The sequence below is a fragment of the Chlorocebus sabaeus genome, unplaced genomic scaffold, assembly GCF_047675955.1.
Source record: "Chlorocebus sabaeus isolate Y175 unplaced genomic scaffold, mChlSab1.0.hap1 unalloc_scaffold_298, whole genome shotgun sequence".
Classification (NCBI taxonomy): domain Eukaryota; kingdom Metazoa; phylum Chordata; class Mammalia; order Primates; family Cercopithecidae; genus Chlorocebus; species Chlorocebus sabaeus.
This window is the reverse complement of record NW_027327590.1, coordinates 126,482-146,112: the sequence shown is the minus strand read 5'-3', so window position 1 is coordinate 146,112 and position 19,631 is coordinate 126,482. Positions and strand designations below refer to the sequence as shown.

The window sequence follows — 19,631 nt, the reverse complement described above, 5'->3', positions numbered from 1 at the left end:
TGCCCGCACCACATGAGGGACTGAGATTTCACCTAAAGCACGCAGCATGTGGCTGAGGGCCAAGGTTGGGCAAGCCAGGAGCACAGAACGGGGTTCACAGGCCCAGAGGTGCCTCCCACACCCACACCCCATGCAGATCTCCCAAGCACTGCCTGTGTCTCCTGCCTGGTTTATTTCCTCCCCCCCTTCTACTGTGTTGGTTTCTCAGCCACCACCCACCACCACACAACCCTCTCTACAAGCTGGGTGGACTGAAGAGTGGGGGCGGGTAAGATCTGGGCTCTGGGGCCAACGTCCTGCCTGAGACATTAGTTCCAACCCACCTAGCTGTGATGTGAGCCCCCGAGATTTCTCAAATGTGAGATGGGAAGGTAACTGAACCCACTCACCAGGACGGCTGTGCAGACTGAGATTACATATAGCCACACCTCGGCATCCACCACACGTGGGACCCCAGTCGTGTTGCCCCTGATGGGAATCCCTCTATGCCCCTTCTGCTACCAGAGCCAACTGCCAGCAGTAGCTGTGGAGGGTGTATCCTCTATTCCCACTCCACTCACCTCCCATCGCTCCACGCAGTGACCTGCCACGCAGTGGCCACCAGCAAACCCGGCCCCACTGGATAACCTACCACCAGCCTCCCCTCACTTTGGGGCGTCTTCCACTTGCAGTTCCGAAGCAGACTGAGAAACCGCCCTCAAGGGCAGTCACCTGTACCTTATTGCACGTAATGACCTGCCACGCAGGACCACCAGCAAACCCAGCTCCACCAACCAGGCTCCTGTGGATAACCGAACCCCCACCCCCCACCTTGGAGCGTCTTCCACTTGTGGTTCTGAAGGGGGCTGAGAAACCTCTCAAGGGCACTCACCTGTTTCTTATTGCACGTAATGGCCTGCCAAGCAGGGCCACCAGCAAACACGATCCACCGTCCAGGTTCTGGTGGGTAACTGCCTCCCACCCCGCTTCCTCCTGGGGTGTCTGGGAGGCTCAGAAACTGCCCTCCAAGGGCACTTATCTGTTCCTTATTGCACTAATACCTCATTTACAGAAACCCACTTTGACTTCCAGCACTGCAGGTGTGACAATTTAGGAATCCTGCTTGCAAGCTCCAAGAGCTTGAGGTCAGGTCCACCTCACCAGCATCCCAGAGACCCAGCACTGTCCCACTGTGTTTAAAATTCCAAAATACTCCTTCAAAATGCTACTGGCATTTGGTTTGCGCATAAAATGCTAAAAGCCTTCAAGTGAAACAAATATCTTCAACAGTTTGATATAACGACATGTGAGTTACACATCTGCCAAATTGTAAAGCCTCATGCATTTATAACATTTTATTTATGGTCAAATGGTTCATTAATATAAATTACAAGAATCTCCAAGAAACGGTTTTTTTTTTTTTGGCATTAGATGACCAAAGGAAAACTGGGTTCTGGCTGGCTTTCAGGCCTGTAGAAGCAGACATATCTGCTGACACAATCAAGCTCCTTCCCACTGATGTGGCCTCATCCCAGGCCCCTCACCCGGATGCCCGCAGGCCCCTGGAGGAGCAAGCAGACCTGCCTACATTTCTCAAATGCGCAGCTGTTGCTCACACTGCAGATGGAGCTCAAGGCATGAGCAGGCCACCACGCTAAAAATACCACGCAACATCCACGCAGGTGACAGTGGTTTTCACTCCATCCCAAAGCCCCACGTATGAGTTTAAAGCCATGACTACTAAATAGGTTTTTAGACCCTCAAGACATACTTTACTTTTATGCAACAAAGTTAAAAGACTATCACTCAGATATAGGCTCTGAAACTGAAGAATTATTTGGAAACAGAGCCTCTGCCAGATCAGGATAAGCACTTGGGACAACACCCCGTGACCTCGGTCCACACAAACCCATCCAGACCAGAGGCCTCCCGCACTGTAATTTCTGTGGATTTCTGTATACGAAGTATTACTGCAATAAGGAACAGATGAGTGCCCTTGGAGGGCAGTTTCTGAGCCTCCCAACCACACGGCCACATTAAGGCTGAAGCCGTGCCACCTCCAGAAACACTGTCCCTCGCTGAGGTGTGCCTGGCTTCTCCCTTTTTCCAGAACTTAACAAAACCTGAAAGGACAGGTCTGTGTAGAAAAAAACAAGCTACTTGCGATTCCTCTTCCCAGTTCAGGCTGTAGGAAGCTCATTTCAGCCCTCACTGTGTTCTGACTGTGGCTTAGTTCCCATAAGAAATAAAGTCAGAATTCCAGTCCCTGTCTCCTGGGCAGTGTGGCAGGCATACATACCTTCAGTTACATGAGGAAAGGAGTGGCGAACCCCCTTCCTTCAGTGAAACTGCACAGTTCCCAGAACGCTGATGCCATCCCCTTCACACCACTGTGAACACCTGGAGAGAGCACATTTTAATGCGTGCACCTTTGTGGGCTAGTTTTCTATTTCTCCACTAAATCACCCCAAATTTAGCACCCTAAACACTGACTTATTTTCTCACATTTCTGGAAGCTGGAGTCCAAAACAGTTCCCACCATCTAACGTCGAGGTGTCGGCAGGGCTGGCTCTGGGTAAGCGACCGTCTCCTTGCCCCCCACAGCCTCTAGAGGCTTACTGCATCCCCTGGTCCATATGGCACCTACTGTCTTCAGGACTCACAGCGGCCCTGATGGCCCCCCAACAGGAAGACGCAGAATGTCAGGAGCCCAGGCTCTAGCGCTAGGGCCAAACCTCCCCACCCTCCCAGTTCCTCAGACACGCCTGTGTGAGCTAATATAGATTCCACTTTAACTAGTGTCACCTGTGTAAGGGGTAAGTGCCCAGCTGTGAACTGGTTAACCTCGCCCACACAAACCCCGAGAATAAACTCACAGGCCACGGACCACTCCACAAGCAATAAGTGACCACCTGCTCAGGGACCTCCATGCCCCAGCAGAGCCCTCCGGTACCTCCTTGTGAGCTCAGACTGGCGGCAGGGGTCTGCAGCGCCAGAGGGCCCTGGATAAAAAAGACAGCTCTCATGTCGGGAGGCACCCGCCCGCGGTTGGGTTCCCTGTACTTTAATAGCCCAGGTGGACAAGCCGCACCGCATGCAACCCCATCACCAGAATAACGGCTGCACGTGGCGAGTGCACGGGTGGCCACCACTCAGCCCAGCTGTCTGCGATAAGCACATCACCACCGTGACGCCCAATCAGACTCAACTGCTGGAACAGTCCCAGCATCGGCCCCCAAGAACATTCTGGATCAAAATTCAGACTAGTGATTGCAATCAGGGCCACATGTGGCTGAATGTTTTTACAGGAGGACACCACAGCTGGACTGACGTCACAGCTGGATCTGGCTGGACTGAGAGCATTTCCCACTGTACATTCTTACAACACCATTTTATTTGTGCTCTATTAAACTTCTATGGCTTTTTTTCTGCTTATCTACTTTATGGGAGTGTTTCTTGTTCTTATGACTGCGGTGATACTTCAAGCTACAACTATCAATGTGTAAATTAGTTTTCAAGTCGCCTTATCATTAAACATTTCACAAGCAAGCAGTCAGAGGCAGCTAACCCGGAGGCCTCTTTTCTTCTCTGAGCCAAACCTGCCTTGGACTCAAAGAAAACGGCACATGGAGAGGGGCTGGATCTCCAGCTCCCATTCCTAGGGAGCCTCCTGGGGAGCAGATATGGAGGGAGAAGCCCTGGTTATGGCACTGTGGTACTAAAGAAAAGTCTATTTGGGTAATGTAAGCACCAGACTTAAGAGATTAAGCAAACCATGAAAAGAAACCACTAACCACAGCTTCTCCAAAACAGAACTAAACTCCCTTTAGTTTGAATTGGAAAAGCAGAAGTGATGATCAGTATACAAAAAAAAAAAAAAAAAAAAAAGGAAATGACACAGTATCTGAACACAGGAGAATAATCAAGGGCCACTGTCTCTTCCTGTGTCAGTGGGAGCCTCGCATCTAAGCTGGATTTAGAAGGTTGCTACTTTGGACTGAAAGGTATCCCCAACCCTAGTTTGTAAGCAAGTGGAGCAGAATGCTTCAATTATTTCAAGGTTTAGCGGTAAAGGTCTGCAACTCTCACAACCATTTTAATTGGTGTGAATTTTAAAGTGACTCAATCTGTTGGCTGGAGTATCTAACGGCTTAACCACGGGGTCACGTTGGAAAATTTTTCCAATTGCTTTTGTTTTTCCTACTGAAGATGCATTTGAACGTTCTTGTAGTTTGCAGTTGGCTGGTTCTGATGTTTGGTCCTGAGGAGGCCCAAGTATCCGTAGAGGAAGAATCTGAAACCTCAAGCCACTCGAGTGCTGTCTGGGCAGACGGAGACCCCAACCCGAGGGCCACTGACGGACTCAGCACGGGCGCAGGGCCGCCCGACGCAACGGGCCACGTATTTGCCGGTTACAAAGCAACATAAGCACACACCCCCAGGTGTGCACACACGCTCTGTACACATCTGTCCCTATCAACACCAGCACACACCCCGAGGTGTGCACACATGCTCTGTACACGCTCACATCTGTCCATGCCAACAACAGCATACACCCCGAGGTGTGTACACACGCTCTGTACACATCTGTCCCTACCAATGCCAGCACACATCCCCAAGGTGTGCACACACATTCCATACGTGCTCACATCTGTCCCTGCCAACGCCAGCATACACCGCCAAGGTATGCACACACGCTCTGTACAACCTCACATCCCTCCCTGCCAATATGAGCACACATTCCCAGGGGTGCACACAGGCTCTGCACATACTCATGTCCGTCCCTGCAGCCTGAGTCAAACAGTCACAGAGAGGCAGAGGAGGAGGAGGAAGGATTCGATGGGCACTAAGGTCCTGGGCCGGTTCCCCTCCCTACCTCGGGAGAGACCCCTCATGTGATCCTGCCATCACTCACCCTTCCGCCTCCATCCCCCATCCTCCCACAGGGATCAGGAGGATGCCCACTGCACAGAGCTGTGATGAGCATGAACGAAAGATGGCAGGAGCTCACGCCAAGGTGCTGAGCACGGGGCCTACGGAGTGCTTCTTTCTGCTGTGGCTGACATCATCAAACAAGAGACTGACACAGCTTCTGCAGAGAATGTCACTTGCTGAGAAACTGAAACGTGTGACCTAGGAGCCTGTGAAGGTCTAAGAACAAACCAACAAACCAAACGGTTTTGTTTGTTTTTCAAACACCATAGCCTGTTTTTTCTTTTTTTTTTCATGCTCTACCTTGGGTATCATTTAGTTTAATTTCAAAGTAAGTCCAATAATTACACAAAATCACAGGACTGAGCATGGAGCATTGTTTCACTTCATGTCCTCCAGCCTTTAGGACACATTAAAGAAAGACACGATTCCAGGATTCCCATCAGAAAGGCTGCCCTGAGGCACCTGCTGGGGCAGCCAAATTGCAGCTGTTGATGCTGCCCCCAAGCTGCTTGGATGAAGCAGAAGATTCCGGAGGTCTCCTCTCTTCTACCCCTTGTCCAGGAGAGAAGGTGGGGGGAGAAAGGTGAGAGAAGATAGGAAGAAGGAGAGGGGAAGGAGGGAGAGAGGAGGGGAGAGGGAGGGAGAGAGGAGGGGGGAGGGAGGGATAGGGAGAGGGAGGGAGGAGGGGCATGTTCCATCCACCAAGGCAGCTACACTGCAGAGAGAATGGAGTGTACGTTGCCTCTCAGGACAGCAAGTTCGAGCTGTTTATAATTGTTAGCGTAAACAGTGACCAGCTTAGGACAGGGCTGTCATTGGAGTTGACGTTTTATTTTCATAGTTGATATTGGGGACCTGGACCTAAAGCACCGTGCCTTGCCCTTTTGCCAGATGGGCCTATGCTTCTCTATACTTGAGTCTATTTGACTAAATACCCAACATTGACTAGGAATTATGACGTGTAGGATACCCCTTACCACAGTAACGTCAAACTCATATTCTAAATGCAATTTGTTCAGGGACTGGCTTCTAACTCTGGGTGGGAATGTTAAGCTCAGTACAGTTCAATTCAGTAAGCATTTATCAAGAAACTCCTAGACCAAGAGCTGTGTTAGACACTGGGTATGGGGTGATGGGGATACGAAGATGTGGAATTAGAACTCGAGAAGCTCAAATGCTTCCATTTAATTCCCTAATGCAATTACTAAGCTTCAACCTGATGGCTGTAATGTCTAAATTCACTTTTTCTTTATTCCAGGTCTACATAACAAAGCATAAATAATCACAGAGGAATGATTCTGTGTTGGACTATTCAGTGGACAGAGAAGAGCATTCTGACGGGCGTGAGACACTGTCTCCGTTCCCAGGGAACCCGTGAGGTGGCTGCACAGAGCACACGCGTGAAGATTCAGGAACACGAGCGTCAGGTGATGGGAGGGGCACGGAGGCAGTACCAGAAAGATGCCTGCCGAGAGGCCGCTGCAGCCAGGGTGGCCGGGAAGGTCACGGGAGTGGGCACAGGCATCTCCCTCCAGCCGCACCTGGTTTTCCTGAGGACGCGTGCACGGAAGGGGATGACACCGAAATGCTGTGGCGCTGAGGGGAGGAGGGGAGGGACACAGGGCCAACGGCTGACCCCCACCCCTTCCATCCCTGCCCCTATGAACGCTGCCAAAATCAGCCCCAACGGGGAGAAATGAGGCGGGTGAAAGAGGTGGACAGACTTGGCTTCCATGGAATTCACAGATTCCAGTCATTAAAAATCCCTTCTGAGTTTTCATCTGGAAAACTTTGCCAATGTACTTAGGGACAAGAGGCGGAAGACGAAGCCAACACAATTGGGCTCAAACTGCCACCCTTCTCCTTCTCTCTTCATCCACCACCCTCCCTGGGCCCCTGAGTGTGAGAACCAGGAGGTGCACAGCCCAAGGGTGCAGTCCCTAACCAGAGGAGGGAGCCGCACGGCGGGGCCCCCAGCACGTGGATGGCAGGATCTGTGCTATGTCAGTCCCAAGGCCCCAAGCAGAGAAGGCCTGGGGCTCCCAGCTGAAGTTTTGCTGTCTCCTCTCTCACCAAAGTCGAGAAGCACTGAGTGGGACCAAGGCCGCACCTGGCGGCTCCTCGGTGGCTGCCGATGTGGTCCTCAGGCTGCGGGTGAGACCCTCTAGGGAAGCCCAGACAGTGGCGAGAATCACAGCCACGAGTGCTCCAGTTGCCCCAAAACTCAAGCATAGCCTGAGGAAGGCAGCGCCCGCTCAGATCCCCGTGCAGGCTTGTGTGGCACACTGGTGAGGCACACAGCACCAGAACATGGCACTTTAAGTGGCTTTGTGGGGTGTAGGAACACAAAGTGTGGTCTGGAGTGGCTCAGAAGTCACTCCCACCAGCCTGTGGGACCCGGACGGCCCCTTAGGATGTGGCTGGAGTCTCTCCAGGGCGGGCTCCAAAGTCCCAAGGATGAGGTAAGCGTCGGTCTTGCTCTGAGGAAGGCCCCTGACAAGTATCCTGAACATGCAGGTACACAGCTGGCTGACTCATCTGAAGGGATCTGCTGAGCTACGAGCCAGGGACGCCTAGAGAAAACTGCGTGAAACTTTGTGACTACTCACAGGTAGGTAGCTACTGCCTGAGACCCAAAGGTAAAGAATTAACCTGAAACTGCATATTATAAAACTTATTTTTAAATGATGGCGCTTAATTGAAAAGACTCCCAAAGAATACTGCATTAGAAAGTGACAGAGTGAAACCGTGAGGCTGACCACAGGAGTCCCTGGAAATTTCACCAAATGTTGTGTCAAAACTGGGAAACAGAAGAACTGCACCTGATGAAACATTCAATTAATCACTCGAGTCCTCCCCACATACGAAGCTATGTAAAAAGTGTTCCCAGAAGGTAAAGTGAGCAGGAGGGCTGTGAACACACAAAGAGAGAGCCACTTCATCCACAGACCACAACAAGAGAAACGCTAATGAGTGCCGACGACACGCTGGAGTCCAGGGCTCTGGGCGCAGCTGGGACGGGGACATCAGGGTCCCACTGTCCAGATGGGAAACCAGGGTGGAAACACCAGGGAGCCTGTCCCAGGGTGCAGAGCTAGTGAACAGTGGTTCATACTGCGACAATCCCAGCTGCCAGGCTGTGGGGCTCCACGGGACAGAATCCTGTTGACTTCACTCTGGGGTGCGAGAGGCGGCAGCATCCCCCAAAGGCACCTGGAGAAATGGTGTTACCCTCCATCCCCTGTCCCCGGCGTTACCCTCCATCCCCCTGTCCCTGGTGTTACCCTACGTCCTCTGTCCCCAGTGTTGCTCACCATCCTCCTCACCTCCAGGCCCCTCTCCCTGTCCTCCCTCATTTTCCTGTTCAGCCAGAGCACATCACATGTCTTTTCCATTTTCAAGAGGCTCAGCTGCACCCAGAGGCATTCCAGCCTATTCGGGATGGGGCACACACCCTGGGGAAATGCCAGCACAGGGCCGGAAGGGCCTGAGACCCTCTCAGTGTCGCCCAGGAAGGATGGAACAGCCCACGGTCAGGCTGATTGTCAGGCAGGGTGAAAACTTCTGTGTCCGAAATGTTCTTTTCTCTGGAACTGTTCGGACCATTCGTGAACGAATCAGTTAAATACCAGCAAGTGCCACTCCCACTTATTCTCTGGCTACAGTTTTCCACCCACCAGCAACCACACTCCTAGGAATTATCCCTAACGCAGAATCAGCGCCTTGTGCCTTTAGGAAAACCTCTTTCTCTCCAGCTTTGTCCTCCTTCCACAAAAGGTGCCTCTGACTGCCTCACTCGCCGTACCAGGATTTCACTTGGCTACGGAGGAAAATCTGCGTGGGGCTCAGAGGTGGGTGGTCCTTGCATGGGCAGCAGGTCTGTGACATCCTCCGAGGAGCCTGGCCCAGGCCTGCCTCACACGCCAGGACTCTGCCTTCTGGCCCTCGGGCCCCCGAAGCTGCTTTCCTTCCTGGTGTCATGCCCCAGGCAAGAAGGCCGGACAAGGGCCCAGGGCTGCTGTGGGTCGGGAAAGCCTCCTGACACCTCCCACTCCAGGACACCCCATCAGCATCCCAGCATCTGGACCTGTGTCACCAGCCGCTCTGCCGTGCAAGAGAATTGGATTTTCAGCTGGGTGTGCTGCTTCCCTAAACAAAGTAGGGTGTTGTTACTGAGGAAAAAGGAAAAAATTGGCATCTTCTTGGCAACCCCGCGACATCCAGCCACCGGTTCTCACCACCCCAGAGATGTCCATCCAGGGCAGATAGTGTCTTCAACCAAGCGCCACTGACCCAGAAGTGCAGTAATTAGTACACTTTCACCAGAATCACCCACTCCTTCACCTTTACACCCAAGAAAAACATGTTTGCCAGGCAAATTAGATGTCCAGGAGGTGTAAGGAAACCCCAAGCCTGCTTTAAGCCTCAGACTTTTGAGACCGTTGAGGGCTGTGCGCACAAGAGCAAGGCTGCACCCGAAAGCTCTGCTCCTGCCGGACGTCATGGACAGACCACATGGCTCAGCCACATGGACCCTTCCAGGACTTCACGAGAGGGACCTCCGTGGTACATGCAATGATGTGCACTTCGTTCAGCCTCGAACAGACCACGCCCTCGTTACAGGGTCGGTGGTCCACCTCCTGCCATCAGCCCCCCACCTCACCGAGGGTCTGTGTCTGCATCTGAAATAACTTTGCTGTTTTACCTGGGTACCAAAATGCGGCATCGCGATGTTTAAAGGTCTTTAAATATCAACACTCCGGGTGCAGTCCTTGTCACTTTAATGCGGTCACTCGATGCAGGCCTCACTCACAACTCTGAGGTAGCTCATACCTTCCCTACCTAACCAAGGAAGAAACGAAGGCGTGGAAGGTGCAGCTCCTAAGGAGCAGATTAGGATTCAAACCAGTGAACTTCGTCACATGCTGACCTACCTCTCAGGCTGAGATAATGTTGAAAATTAACCAGGTAGAACAGCGTTCCATAAATTAGCTGGAAATGGTCCTTGTGGATGGGCCTGTGGTTACTCCCTGAAGAACAAGACCATTAGCCCAAAAATCCACCTGTGTCACACTCAAATGTTTACATATACAATTATTTTAAAATAACCCAATCAAGCATGTTCACAGCCATTTAGAGCCATATAGATTGTCTGCTTCACTGACAATCAACCCAAGACCTCTGTCGGCAAAGGCCACGGTGCCAGGTCCAGAGAAGGCGGGACAGAGACACAAGCAGACACAAGCAGGAACCTCTCCATCCCTGGGAGCCTCGCTCTGATCGGTCCGTGAGGACACGGTACAGACCGCGGGGCACAGGCAGACGGCAGGCCAGGAGAAGGGGCTGCATTGCCGGGAGGCAGTGCTTTGAGCTCTAATGGATGGAACACTGCTAACCAGTGAAGGTGGAGAGAGGGCACCCGTCTGAGAGCATGTAGAGGCAGCAAAGCACAGCCAGCCTCGGGGAACCAGAAGCCACAGGGACATCAGGTTGGGTGCTGCTGTCTGCCGGCCACCAGCTGGGGGACTGTACTGGGCCTGGAGGGACATCCCTGACACTCCTCACCAGATGCCAGGGGCACCCCCAGCCCCAGGTGAGAACCATGGATCCCATGGCGAATGAGGCCAGCCTGTGGGAAGTGGGGCTGGGACAGCTCTGTACAGCTTAATAGGAAAGTTGGGTTCTATTTTGTGGGGTTTTGGTCACGTTGATGGCTAGTCAGGGCTGTCCGTCAGGAAGTGATTTGAGGACAGACTAGAGAAGGGGCTGCCAAGACCAGCGGAGCATTCGCTGTCTGGGTCCAAGGAAAAGGAAGTAAAGGCTGGCGATGTGACAGTGGGGCGGAGCACAGAGCAAAGGAACTGGTGGAGACACAGGGCTGGCCCCACACAGGGCTTTGAGCAGCTACCCGGGGGTCGTCCTATTAATTCTCCTCATGGCCCCAAGAGGCGGCTGTGAAGATCCATCTCCTGAGGACAGAACTGTTCCAGAGCCACACAGCGAGGATCCACAGAACCAAGATCCGGGCCAGCTCCAAAGCGGGTGAACTTGTCCCCTCAGCCATGGTCCTAAGACAGGGATCGGAGCCCCCTGGACACACAGACACAGGAACTGCAGGAAGGGGAAACGGATGCCCTGGACCAGTGGCGGGACCCAGGGTTTCAGCCCTCCAGGGCCACTGGGACCAGTCACTGCACAGGTGGACACACGATGCTTTAACCCGCGCTGGGGGAAGGAGCCCACACTCTCAGGGTGGAGACCGCAGCTTGATCGGGCCGGCCTCCCTGCTGGGCACAGCCTGAGCTGCCCCAACCTGTACTGAGGTGCCCCAACGTTGGGGTGCTCAGAGCCACTCAGCTGAGATCGTGGTGCTTTCTGTAACCACCCTCGTTTCTTTATGGTATAGATCTGGACTCCATCCTTTGCAATGTGTGGGGTTCTAGGAAAAGGCTGGCCAGCCGGGGAAGTGTCCTGGGCTCTGTCCCAGTGATGACGAACTTGGCTGCCCACAAGGGCAGCCTGTTCACCACAGTGACCCCCGGGGACCACGCCTGCACCCACCTTGCTGAAGATAATTCACTTCTCATCCGTGAAAGAATAAAGCTAGACTAACTCAATTTCACACTCACTTCCAACTTTAACAACTTGTGTTAGGAAATCAAAGACAAGGACTCTGACCATGTCACAAACCCAGGAAGCAAAACCCGAGACTAACGGAATGATGCCACCTTCGCAGTTCCGAGCTCTACTAGTTATTTTTCTTTTCTGGTCTGTTTTTCTCTTTTGGTTTAAATTGTCTCTGTTTCTCCCTCTCTGTGTCTCTCTCCTGGTTGCTCTGTCTCTCTGTGTCTCTTTTTAAGACTCTGTGTGTCTCTGTTTCTCTCTTCCCCTCATCTTTCTCTATCTTTCTATGTCTCTCTGTGTCTCTGCTTCTCTGACTTTTTCTGTCTCTCTCTCTCTGTCTCTCTCCCTCTCCCTCTCTTTCCCTCTCTCTCTCTGTGTGTTTGTGTGTGTGTGTGTGTCTCACTCTCTTGGTTTCTCACTCTCACTCTCCATCTCGCAGCTCTCTTTGGTTTCACTATGCAAGCTGACTCTCCCCACCTTATAATACAGTGGGATTAGCAGGAACCGAGTGGACGCCACAGCCCCCGTGGGCCCGGGAAATCGCAGCTTCGTCATAGCTAAGCCCGCCGCGCTCAGTTTTTCCCACCACCTGGAGGATCTACTCTCCGTTCGTCCTTCCCGACCTCAGACTACAGAGAATACCTGGGGGCGAAGGTCGAGGAAGCCGCGCCCGGAGGCTCCCAGCGCAGCCCCAGGAGGAATCCTGCCGGCAACTAGAAGCTGTGCGCGCAGCGGGGCTCTGCGCCAACAACCGCCGGAGCGGCCGGGCCTGCTGCGAACTTCCGCATCCAGGTGGGGTCTCCACGCCCCAATTCCACCCCGCCCCGCCATCGGCGCTCCCCGCAAGTGCAGGGCTTCCCCCCGCCCAGACGTTCGCGCCCACTCAAGGTCTCCCTCACCCGGCCCGGGAGATGCTCCCCGCGTTCTATCCCGCCCCACCCTGGCGCGCCCCCCAAACGATGTGACCCCCGCCCCCCTGTGGTCTCCCCTCCCCCGGACGCTGCCCCTGCCCCCACCTGTGGCACTCCGGGCATCTCTGAAGTCCCCAACCAGAGCCTTCCAGCCCACCCGCGAGTCTCGAGCACCAGAGACGCGGCCCCACCCGCAGAGACCCCGCCTACCTGTGGCGCTATCCCCACGTCTGCGGCCCACCTCACCGCTAGCACGGCCCCCACCTACGACGACCCCGGCGTAGGTGCTCCTGCCCACTCCCGCACCCCGCCCGCACCTGCCCCTTTCCCTGCACCTAGCCACGCCCACGCTCCCGCAGCCCCTCCCTTGCGCTCGGGCCCCGCCCGTCACCGCCCATTGGCCCTGGGGCAGGGCGGGGCAGCAGTTCCGACTCCCGCGCGCTCGGGCAGGGTCCACATTGCTTACTGCGCACCGGGACTAGCGGCTCCTCTCGACCTCCTCGCCATGGACACTGACGACTCCCAGGCCCCTAAGGGCTCCTTGCGGAAGTTCCTGGAGCACCTCTCCGGGGCCGGCAAGGCAGTCGGCGTGCTGACCAGAGGCGAGGATGCTCAAGGTGCGCACCTCCCTCCCGGCGGCGAGGGAGGGGCGGACGGAGCCGAGGAGAACAAGGCGAAGGGGATTTGGGGGATGGGGCAGAAGAGGGGGGAAGCGATGGGAGGACGCGGGGAAAGGTGGAGGAGCGATGGGAAGAACCAGGGAGAAGAGCGGGGAAGCGATGGGGAGAACTGGGGAGAAGCCCGTGCCCGGCAGCAGCAGGGGTACCTGCGGGGCGGCATGAGCCAGCAAGGCAGCCCCCGGGTCCTTGCCGGGTGGGGCGGAGGAGGAAGGGACATGGCGGTAGGAACGTCCATCCGGAAGATAGTGAGCTTTCCACCCCCTCCGGTTTATGTTTTAAATTGAGCCTGACAGAGGGGGTCGCCTGGAGGACCCTCGGGAGTCGTTCTGCCTCTGAGCTGTAGGACCCGGCCGGGCTTCCCCTCCGAAGCGTGGGTACAGCGCGATCACTTCCTAAGTGGCCCCCCGCCCTTCAACTCCGCCCCACGCCGCCCCCCAGCATGTCGAGGAAGAAACGGCCGGGTCCCCGCGCGCCTCCTGTAGCCTCGTGCCCCGCGCGGCGTGGGCGGGGTCCTGGCTGCTGCAATGCGGGACGCGGAGGGAGTGCTCTGGGTTCCCGCCTGGCGTCTCCGAGGCGGTCCGGCAGCCCCTCGCGTTTCCGCTGGGAGATTTTAAAAATGGGTTTCCTGCGCTCGCATGTGCTGTTGCCTTTCGGCTCGTGAGAAAACCGAAAACTAAAATGGGTCCCAGGCCCTCCCCGCAGACCTCCGCGGACGAGAAGGACCAGGAAGCGGGGACTCCGGGACGTCAGCGGCGCCGCGGCGCGGGCTCTGGGTTTCCCCTGCCCTGCAATGTGGAAGCGGCTCTCCAGGAGGGACCCGAGTCTGGGTCCACGACGCGGGCGCGCCAGGAGGACATTTAACATTGAAGAGCCGGAGGTGGTGGAGACTGCGCTCCCCAGGCCCCGGGTGCACGTGAGGGCGCCGGTGCCCGGACGGTGGAGCGCACCAGGCCGCGCAGCCCCTGGCGGGTAGATCGGCGCTTCCCAGGCGAACGCCACCTGGGAGCCTTAGTGATAGCGCGGGCTGGAGACGCGACGCGCCCGGAGCTGGGTTTTGATTTTTATTTTCCCGGTTCCTCCTGCCGCAGATGCGTGGAAAGGCGCGGATGGCGGATTTCCTCCCGTTTCGGGACCGCGCACTGCACAAGGATGGAGTGGGAATGGGCCCCCGCCCTCGGTCCCGGTGACCTTCCCTTCGCCCTTGAGCGCGCGGGGCGGCACGGGTGCTGCATGTTGGGGCGCTGTCAGCGCCGCCCCGCCCGCCGCGAGCGCCTACGTGATGCCCGGCCCGTCGTCTCCATGCGCCCTGGCCCTGACATCAGTACGCCGCTCGCTCCCCGAGCCAGCAGCGCAGCCTCCCTAGGCCCAGCGCCCCCGCCCCCGCGGGACACCCCGGTGGCAGCGCCAGGCCCCGCCCGGCAGCCCGCCCCCCAGCGCCCGGGGAAGTGCTCTGGCGTTAGCGTTCTAGTTAAAGGACCCCAGCATCAGCGTTCCTCCTGCAGGGTTGGGTTCTCAGAGAAAGAAAAGGTGATGCAGCAGAGGATGGGATTGGAGAAATTAGGAGAGTGAAGTGGAAATAGCCTGGCCAGCGTGACTTAAACCGGCCGGGAGATGTGCGAGTACGAATGGAGCCGCCTTGGGGTCCTAATAGGACCCAGAGTGGCTTCTCAGTCAAAGGCCTTCAGAAGCAGAGGGAGCACCTGGAGTGACCTTACCTGGGCCGCGAAAGACAAGAAACCTTCGGCACGGGAAGAGGAACTGACCTCTGGAAGCCACCAGGGCAGGTGGAAGGTCAGGGTTTCAAGGTGATTTTGGAATTTAAGTGCTGTGGGTCCTGCACAGTGGCTCATGCTTGTCATGCGAGTGCTTTCGGAGGCTGAGGCAGGAGGGTCGCTTGAGCCCAGGAGTTCCAGAGCAGCCTGGACCACATAATGAGACTCTGTGTCTACAAAAAATAAAAAAGAAAGAAAAACACATTAAGATGCTGTATGTATTGGAAAGTATTTATGGGTCATTCTTTTGAGCTCCATGTCCAAAAGCTTGCTAAAATGCTTGGGAGTTTGTGTACAGGTACGTGAAATTAGGATACATTGGCAGAATCTCCGTGTTCTCTGTTGCCCTGGTTTTGCCACCTGGGAGGAGTTACACATATTGGAGGTTAGTAAGTGCACGCCTCTTCTCTTCTGGGGAAAAAGGTACTTTGGAAACCAGTATTATGTGGGAACGTGGCTTGGTTGGTACAGCCTCGGGTTAATGGGAGACAGCTGCTCTCAGCTCTGCAGATGGCATCAAATACGGTGGCCTTGAGCCCACGTGGGTCACACCTGGGCTGTCCCTGGGAAAGCCCGCCATGGCGGGTCGCCTGGGCTTTCTTTCCCTGGCAGAGCCGAAGTCACAATTTTTTTGTAAACTCTGTAAAGAGCTTTACCCTTCCGAGGTATGATCTTGAACCTGTTGGAGCATTTGGACCCATTTCTTTTAAGGAAGTTCACCTCCAGATGTGCTTAGAGGGCCTGGTCTTAGCTGCCACAGATTTACAAATCCTTTAAGTAAGTTATTCCTCGAGAATTTATCTGTTGTGCCCCCATTCTTTTTGCCATTTTATTCTGATTCTATATTAGTACTTGATTTTCCCTGACATAGAAGACTATTGCCTGTAGCTGGAGGTCAGAGAACACATTCACATTCAAGTATCAATTTCAGGGGAATTATCTGTCAGATGTGAAATTATGGTACAATTCAATATATTAAAATGACCATAGCTACCATTTGTTGAAAATATTTTGTATACTAGGAGCTTTACAATTCTTATCTCCAAGCCTAGATACATGGTCCCAAGAGAGGCATGCCCTCATTTTGGAAGTGGGGAGAAAGACTCACAAAGAAAAATAACTTAGGTAAGGGAGTGAGGTGCATACGCGATTGTGGTAGGAGCAAAACAGATCCTAATTCCAAATATTGTACTCTCCCTTAGACCACGAAGAGTACTTATGTCTGGCTCTGTCACCCAGGCTGGAGTGTAGTGGTGCCGTTACAGCTCACTGCAGCCTCAAACTCCTGGGCTCAAGTGATCCTCCTGCCTCAGCCTTCTGAGTAGCAGGGAAGACAGGAATGCAGCATCATGACCGGCTAATTGTTATTATTATTTGTAGAGACAGGATCTCACTATGCTGCTGAGACTGGTCTTGAACTCCTGGCCTCCTCTAGTGAGCCTCCTGCCTTGGCCTCCCAAAGAGCTGGAATTACAGACCTGAGCCGTCATGTCAGGCCTCCACCATGCTTTTCAGGGGCCTTTCTTGGTGAAGCTCCTTATTCTAGTTAATGCTCAAAAGTGAGCAAAACCCAACTTGCTCAAAATTACGCAGATATTCTTTGGGTGGTTTTGTAAGGGGAACAGAAAATAACTTTTTATAGCGATAGGAGTCAAGGTGGCAAAAATGATATTAAGGCTTAATACCAACGCGATGGGCTGCTTTTCTTCTCCCAGTAGAGTTCATATTATTTAATTATAATATAAAATTGAAAATATCTTTCCTGTATTCCTGACATCCCAGGCCTTGAATGAAGAAAGTATTTCTCAGGCTGGGTTTTTTTTTTTTTTTTTTTTTTTTTTTTTTTTTTTCCTTCTTCTTTGGGTATCTTCTGTCTCAGGCTGTGGGTTTTTGTTTTTTATTTTTTATTTTTTTCCCTGCTTCTTTGGGTATCTTCTGTTGTCCCAAGACATATCTGGAAACTTAAATTGATTTTCACCCAACCTAAAATAAGCTCCACAGTTCTGGATCGCGGACTGACCATGACTAAGTACCCACCGCCACATCACGCTGTGCCACACACCAAGAGTGACTCATTGTCTTCGTCACAGGTTGTGGCTTCTGCAGGGCCTGGTGCCTGGTGGAGCTGAGTGTACTGGGAAGTCCAGGGGCATTCTTAGGGTGGGCTGGATGCGAAAGCGGCGTCCTTTTTGCCTGTGGTGACGTGAACATCAATACAGTATTTATAGAAAGTTCACAGAAATGTAGTAAGCTTCAATCTTTCCAATCCTAGTGAGAATAGCTAGCGTTTAGTGACTCTGTTATGTGGCAGGCCCTCAGTGATCCTGGGCACTGACTTATCCCCACTTTACACATGAGCAAGGGATGCCCGAGGTGTACCAGCTTCCCTGAGTTCACAGAGCTCCCTGGTGTGGCCAGGCCCTGTGGCTGCTGCAGGGATGTTCAGGGCTGCGTGTAGCTGTGTCTTCACTGGTGTCCATCCCGTGCCCAGCACCACGCCTGGCGCTTGACAGGAACGCAAGCGTTTGCTGCCTGCCTCCCGCCTGGAATCTCCACTGAGGAGCAGGAAACCAGGGGTTCTAGCTGTCTTCTTCATTCATGAAGTCCTTTAGAGGAATTCAACCTTCTCTAATCAAAAGTTTCCAATATCCTCAGATCAATGCGTATAAACTGTTAAGACTTCAAGATCACAACCTAAAAACCGAAGTCAGAAGTGTGAGGTTTCAATTGACTGGACATGCATTAGGTCAATGACACACATATTTATTGGACACCAGGCTTGAGCCCCACATGGGCACCTTTGGTATCTGAAGCAATATTCCTTGGGTGGTTTTGTGAGGGGAACAGAAAATGACTTTTTATAGCGATAGGAGTCAAGATGGCAAAAATGATATTAAGGCTTAATACCAATGTGATGGGCTGCTTTTCTTCCCCCAGTAGAGTTCATATTATTTAATTATAAGATAAAATTGAAAATCTCCGAAGCAATGCTTCAGAACCCAGTAGGATGGAAGAGGAAACTGAGAACAGTGCCATTTCTCCTCACACAGCTCCGGCGCCCCTCACCATCCTGTGCACACACATTCTTTGATGGGATCTTTTCAGTGTAAAGTGCAGTAATTAATTTTGCAAAACTTACTGGGTCTGGGAGGCAGATGATGAGTGATGGTGTCACCCCGTCACACAGTGGGAGATTTATATGATGGCATCATTTTCTATGAATGCAGACCACCTTGTGTGCCATACTCGGATGACCCTTCGAAGCTAGACATTTTGTCATCTTTCAAAAGAAGCATGTTTTCCCCCTTGGTTACAGAAAACTAAAAGCTTTTGATACAGGACTCCAACCTTTTATCAGGGAGAATCAGGGCTCTTTAAATAAGCTCGACCAGTCGGATGGGCCGTCAGAAGCAATTAAAATTACAAAGATGAAGATGCGGTAACAACCTGGTCAGGGCAAATGTCAGGATACCAGATTGCATGTTCACAGTTGCGTTTCTGTTAAGAACGTGCGGGTGAATATGGAACAGATGGCCATGTGTCAGTAGTTGGGTTGCATTTTATGTTTCTTTTCTACAAGCCCTTTCTGGTGTTGTGTTTGTGTTTATTAGAGAGTAGCTGCCCAGAGGCTGCCGTTTCCCTCCCCACTCCTCCGTTCTCTGCATCTTCACCCCCAACTCCCAGTACTTTGGAATTACAGTCATTGTGTTTGTCAGGATGGAAGAGGCAGCCAGACACATGGCAGATCAGAGCACTGAGAGGCAGAGACTTAATAAGTCCCGCCGTGGCCCCACTGTCTCGAGTGCTGAGATAGGGCCTCGGTGTTTTTCTCTGCAGAATGGAGGCATCACTCAGTCTCTATCTTCTCTCCCTGTCTCTTTCTTCACTGCCCCCTTCCCTAACACACATCCACAGTGAAAGTCTTCAGGAGGCAAAAGAGAAAAGGCTGGACTGTGCTGGGCCCCCCCAACCCCGGGGCCCATTTGCTGTCTTCCCAGCTTCCGTGTGCCCAGAGCCGCCTGGGGGAGCCTTTGGAGGTGCAGATCCTGACTGTGTGGGTCTCAGTGAGGCTCCGACTCTCACGGGGAGGCGCCGGTGCTGCGGGTCCCCCTGGGGGCAGTGCCGCGGTTTGCAAATCCTGCAGATCAGCTTCTCCACTTCTCCAGGTTTCTCCAACATCAGATGCTCCCAGGAGTCCGGTGGGATTGTTTTCTGACTTTGACCAGGATTTTGACGGAGAAGATTCATTAATATAGGACCCCTTGTCTTAACGTACATATGTAAATGATCTGATCTGAAGTTTTCTGAATGGAAAATGATTGAAGGAGTGGCATCCAGTAGCCTCGGGGAGTCATTCCGTCATATCTTTTCAGCTGTGTCTTACTACGATTAAGATTTTGTTTCTGTGTGTGGCGGGGCGGGTGGGGCACGCTGAGATGGAGTCTCGCTCTGTTGCCCAGCCTGGACTGCAGTGGCTTGATCTGGGCTCACTGCAACCTCTGCCTCCCGGGTTCAAGTGATTTTCCTGTCCCAGTCTCCCAAGTAGTTGGGATTATAGACATGTGCCACCATGCCCACCTGAATTTTTTTTTTTTGTATCTTTAGTAGAGATGGGGTTTCACCATGTTGGTCAGGTTGGTCTCGAACTCCTGACCTCAAGCGCTCCACCTGCCTCGGCCTCCCAAAGTGCTGGGATAACAGGCTTGAGCCACCACCCCCAGCCTTATTTC

General features: G+C 53.4%; 1 protein-coding gene and 1 long non-coding RNA gene across 2 annotated transcripts; both read left to right on the top strand.

The window, feature by feature from the left end:
- Positions 1-890: 890 nt before the first annotated feature.
- LOC140711217 (uncharacterized) lies at positions 891-15,105 on the top strand. The gene is made up of 9 exons (XM_073014126.1): positions 891-942; positions 2,584-2,680; positions 6,993-7,202; positions 7,459-7,525; positions 8,692-8,765; positions 12,028-12,330; positions 12,900-13,066; positions 13,819-14,098; positions 14,218-15,105. Exons 1-9 carry the CDS (start codon positions 891-893, stop codon positions 14,696-14,698), a joined length of 1,731 nt encoding a protein of 576 aa, XP_072870227.1. The 3' UTR covers positions 14,699-15,105.
- A 3,231-nt stretch (positions 15,106-18,336) lies between these two features.
- Positions 18,337-19,234, top strand: LOC140711214 (uncharacterized). The gene is made up of 2 exons (XR_012092377.1): positions 18,337-18,938; positions 19,068-19,234. It is a non-coding gene; the product is annotated as an uncharacterized lncRNA (long non-coding RNA).
- Positions 19,235-19,631: the final 397 nt, after the last annotated feature.

What these genes read in the sequence shown, in the direction of transcription:
- LOC140711217 (XM_073014126.1), top strand. Translation starts at nt 891, where the DNA reads ATGGCCTGCCAAGCAGGGCCACCAGCAAACACGATCCACCGTCCAGGT. An exon ending in AACTTTGTGACTACTCACAG is followed by an intron (nt 7,526 to 8,691) that starts GTAGGTAGCTAC and finishes CTTCCACAAAAG; the next exon opens with GTGCCTCTGACTGCCTCACT. An exon ending in GGCCGCGCAGCCCCTGGCGG is followed by an intron (nt 14,099 to 14,217) that starts GTAGATCGGCGC and finishes CTCCTGCCGCAG; the next exon opens with ATGCGTGGAAAGGCGCGGAT.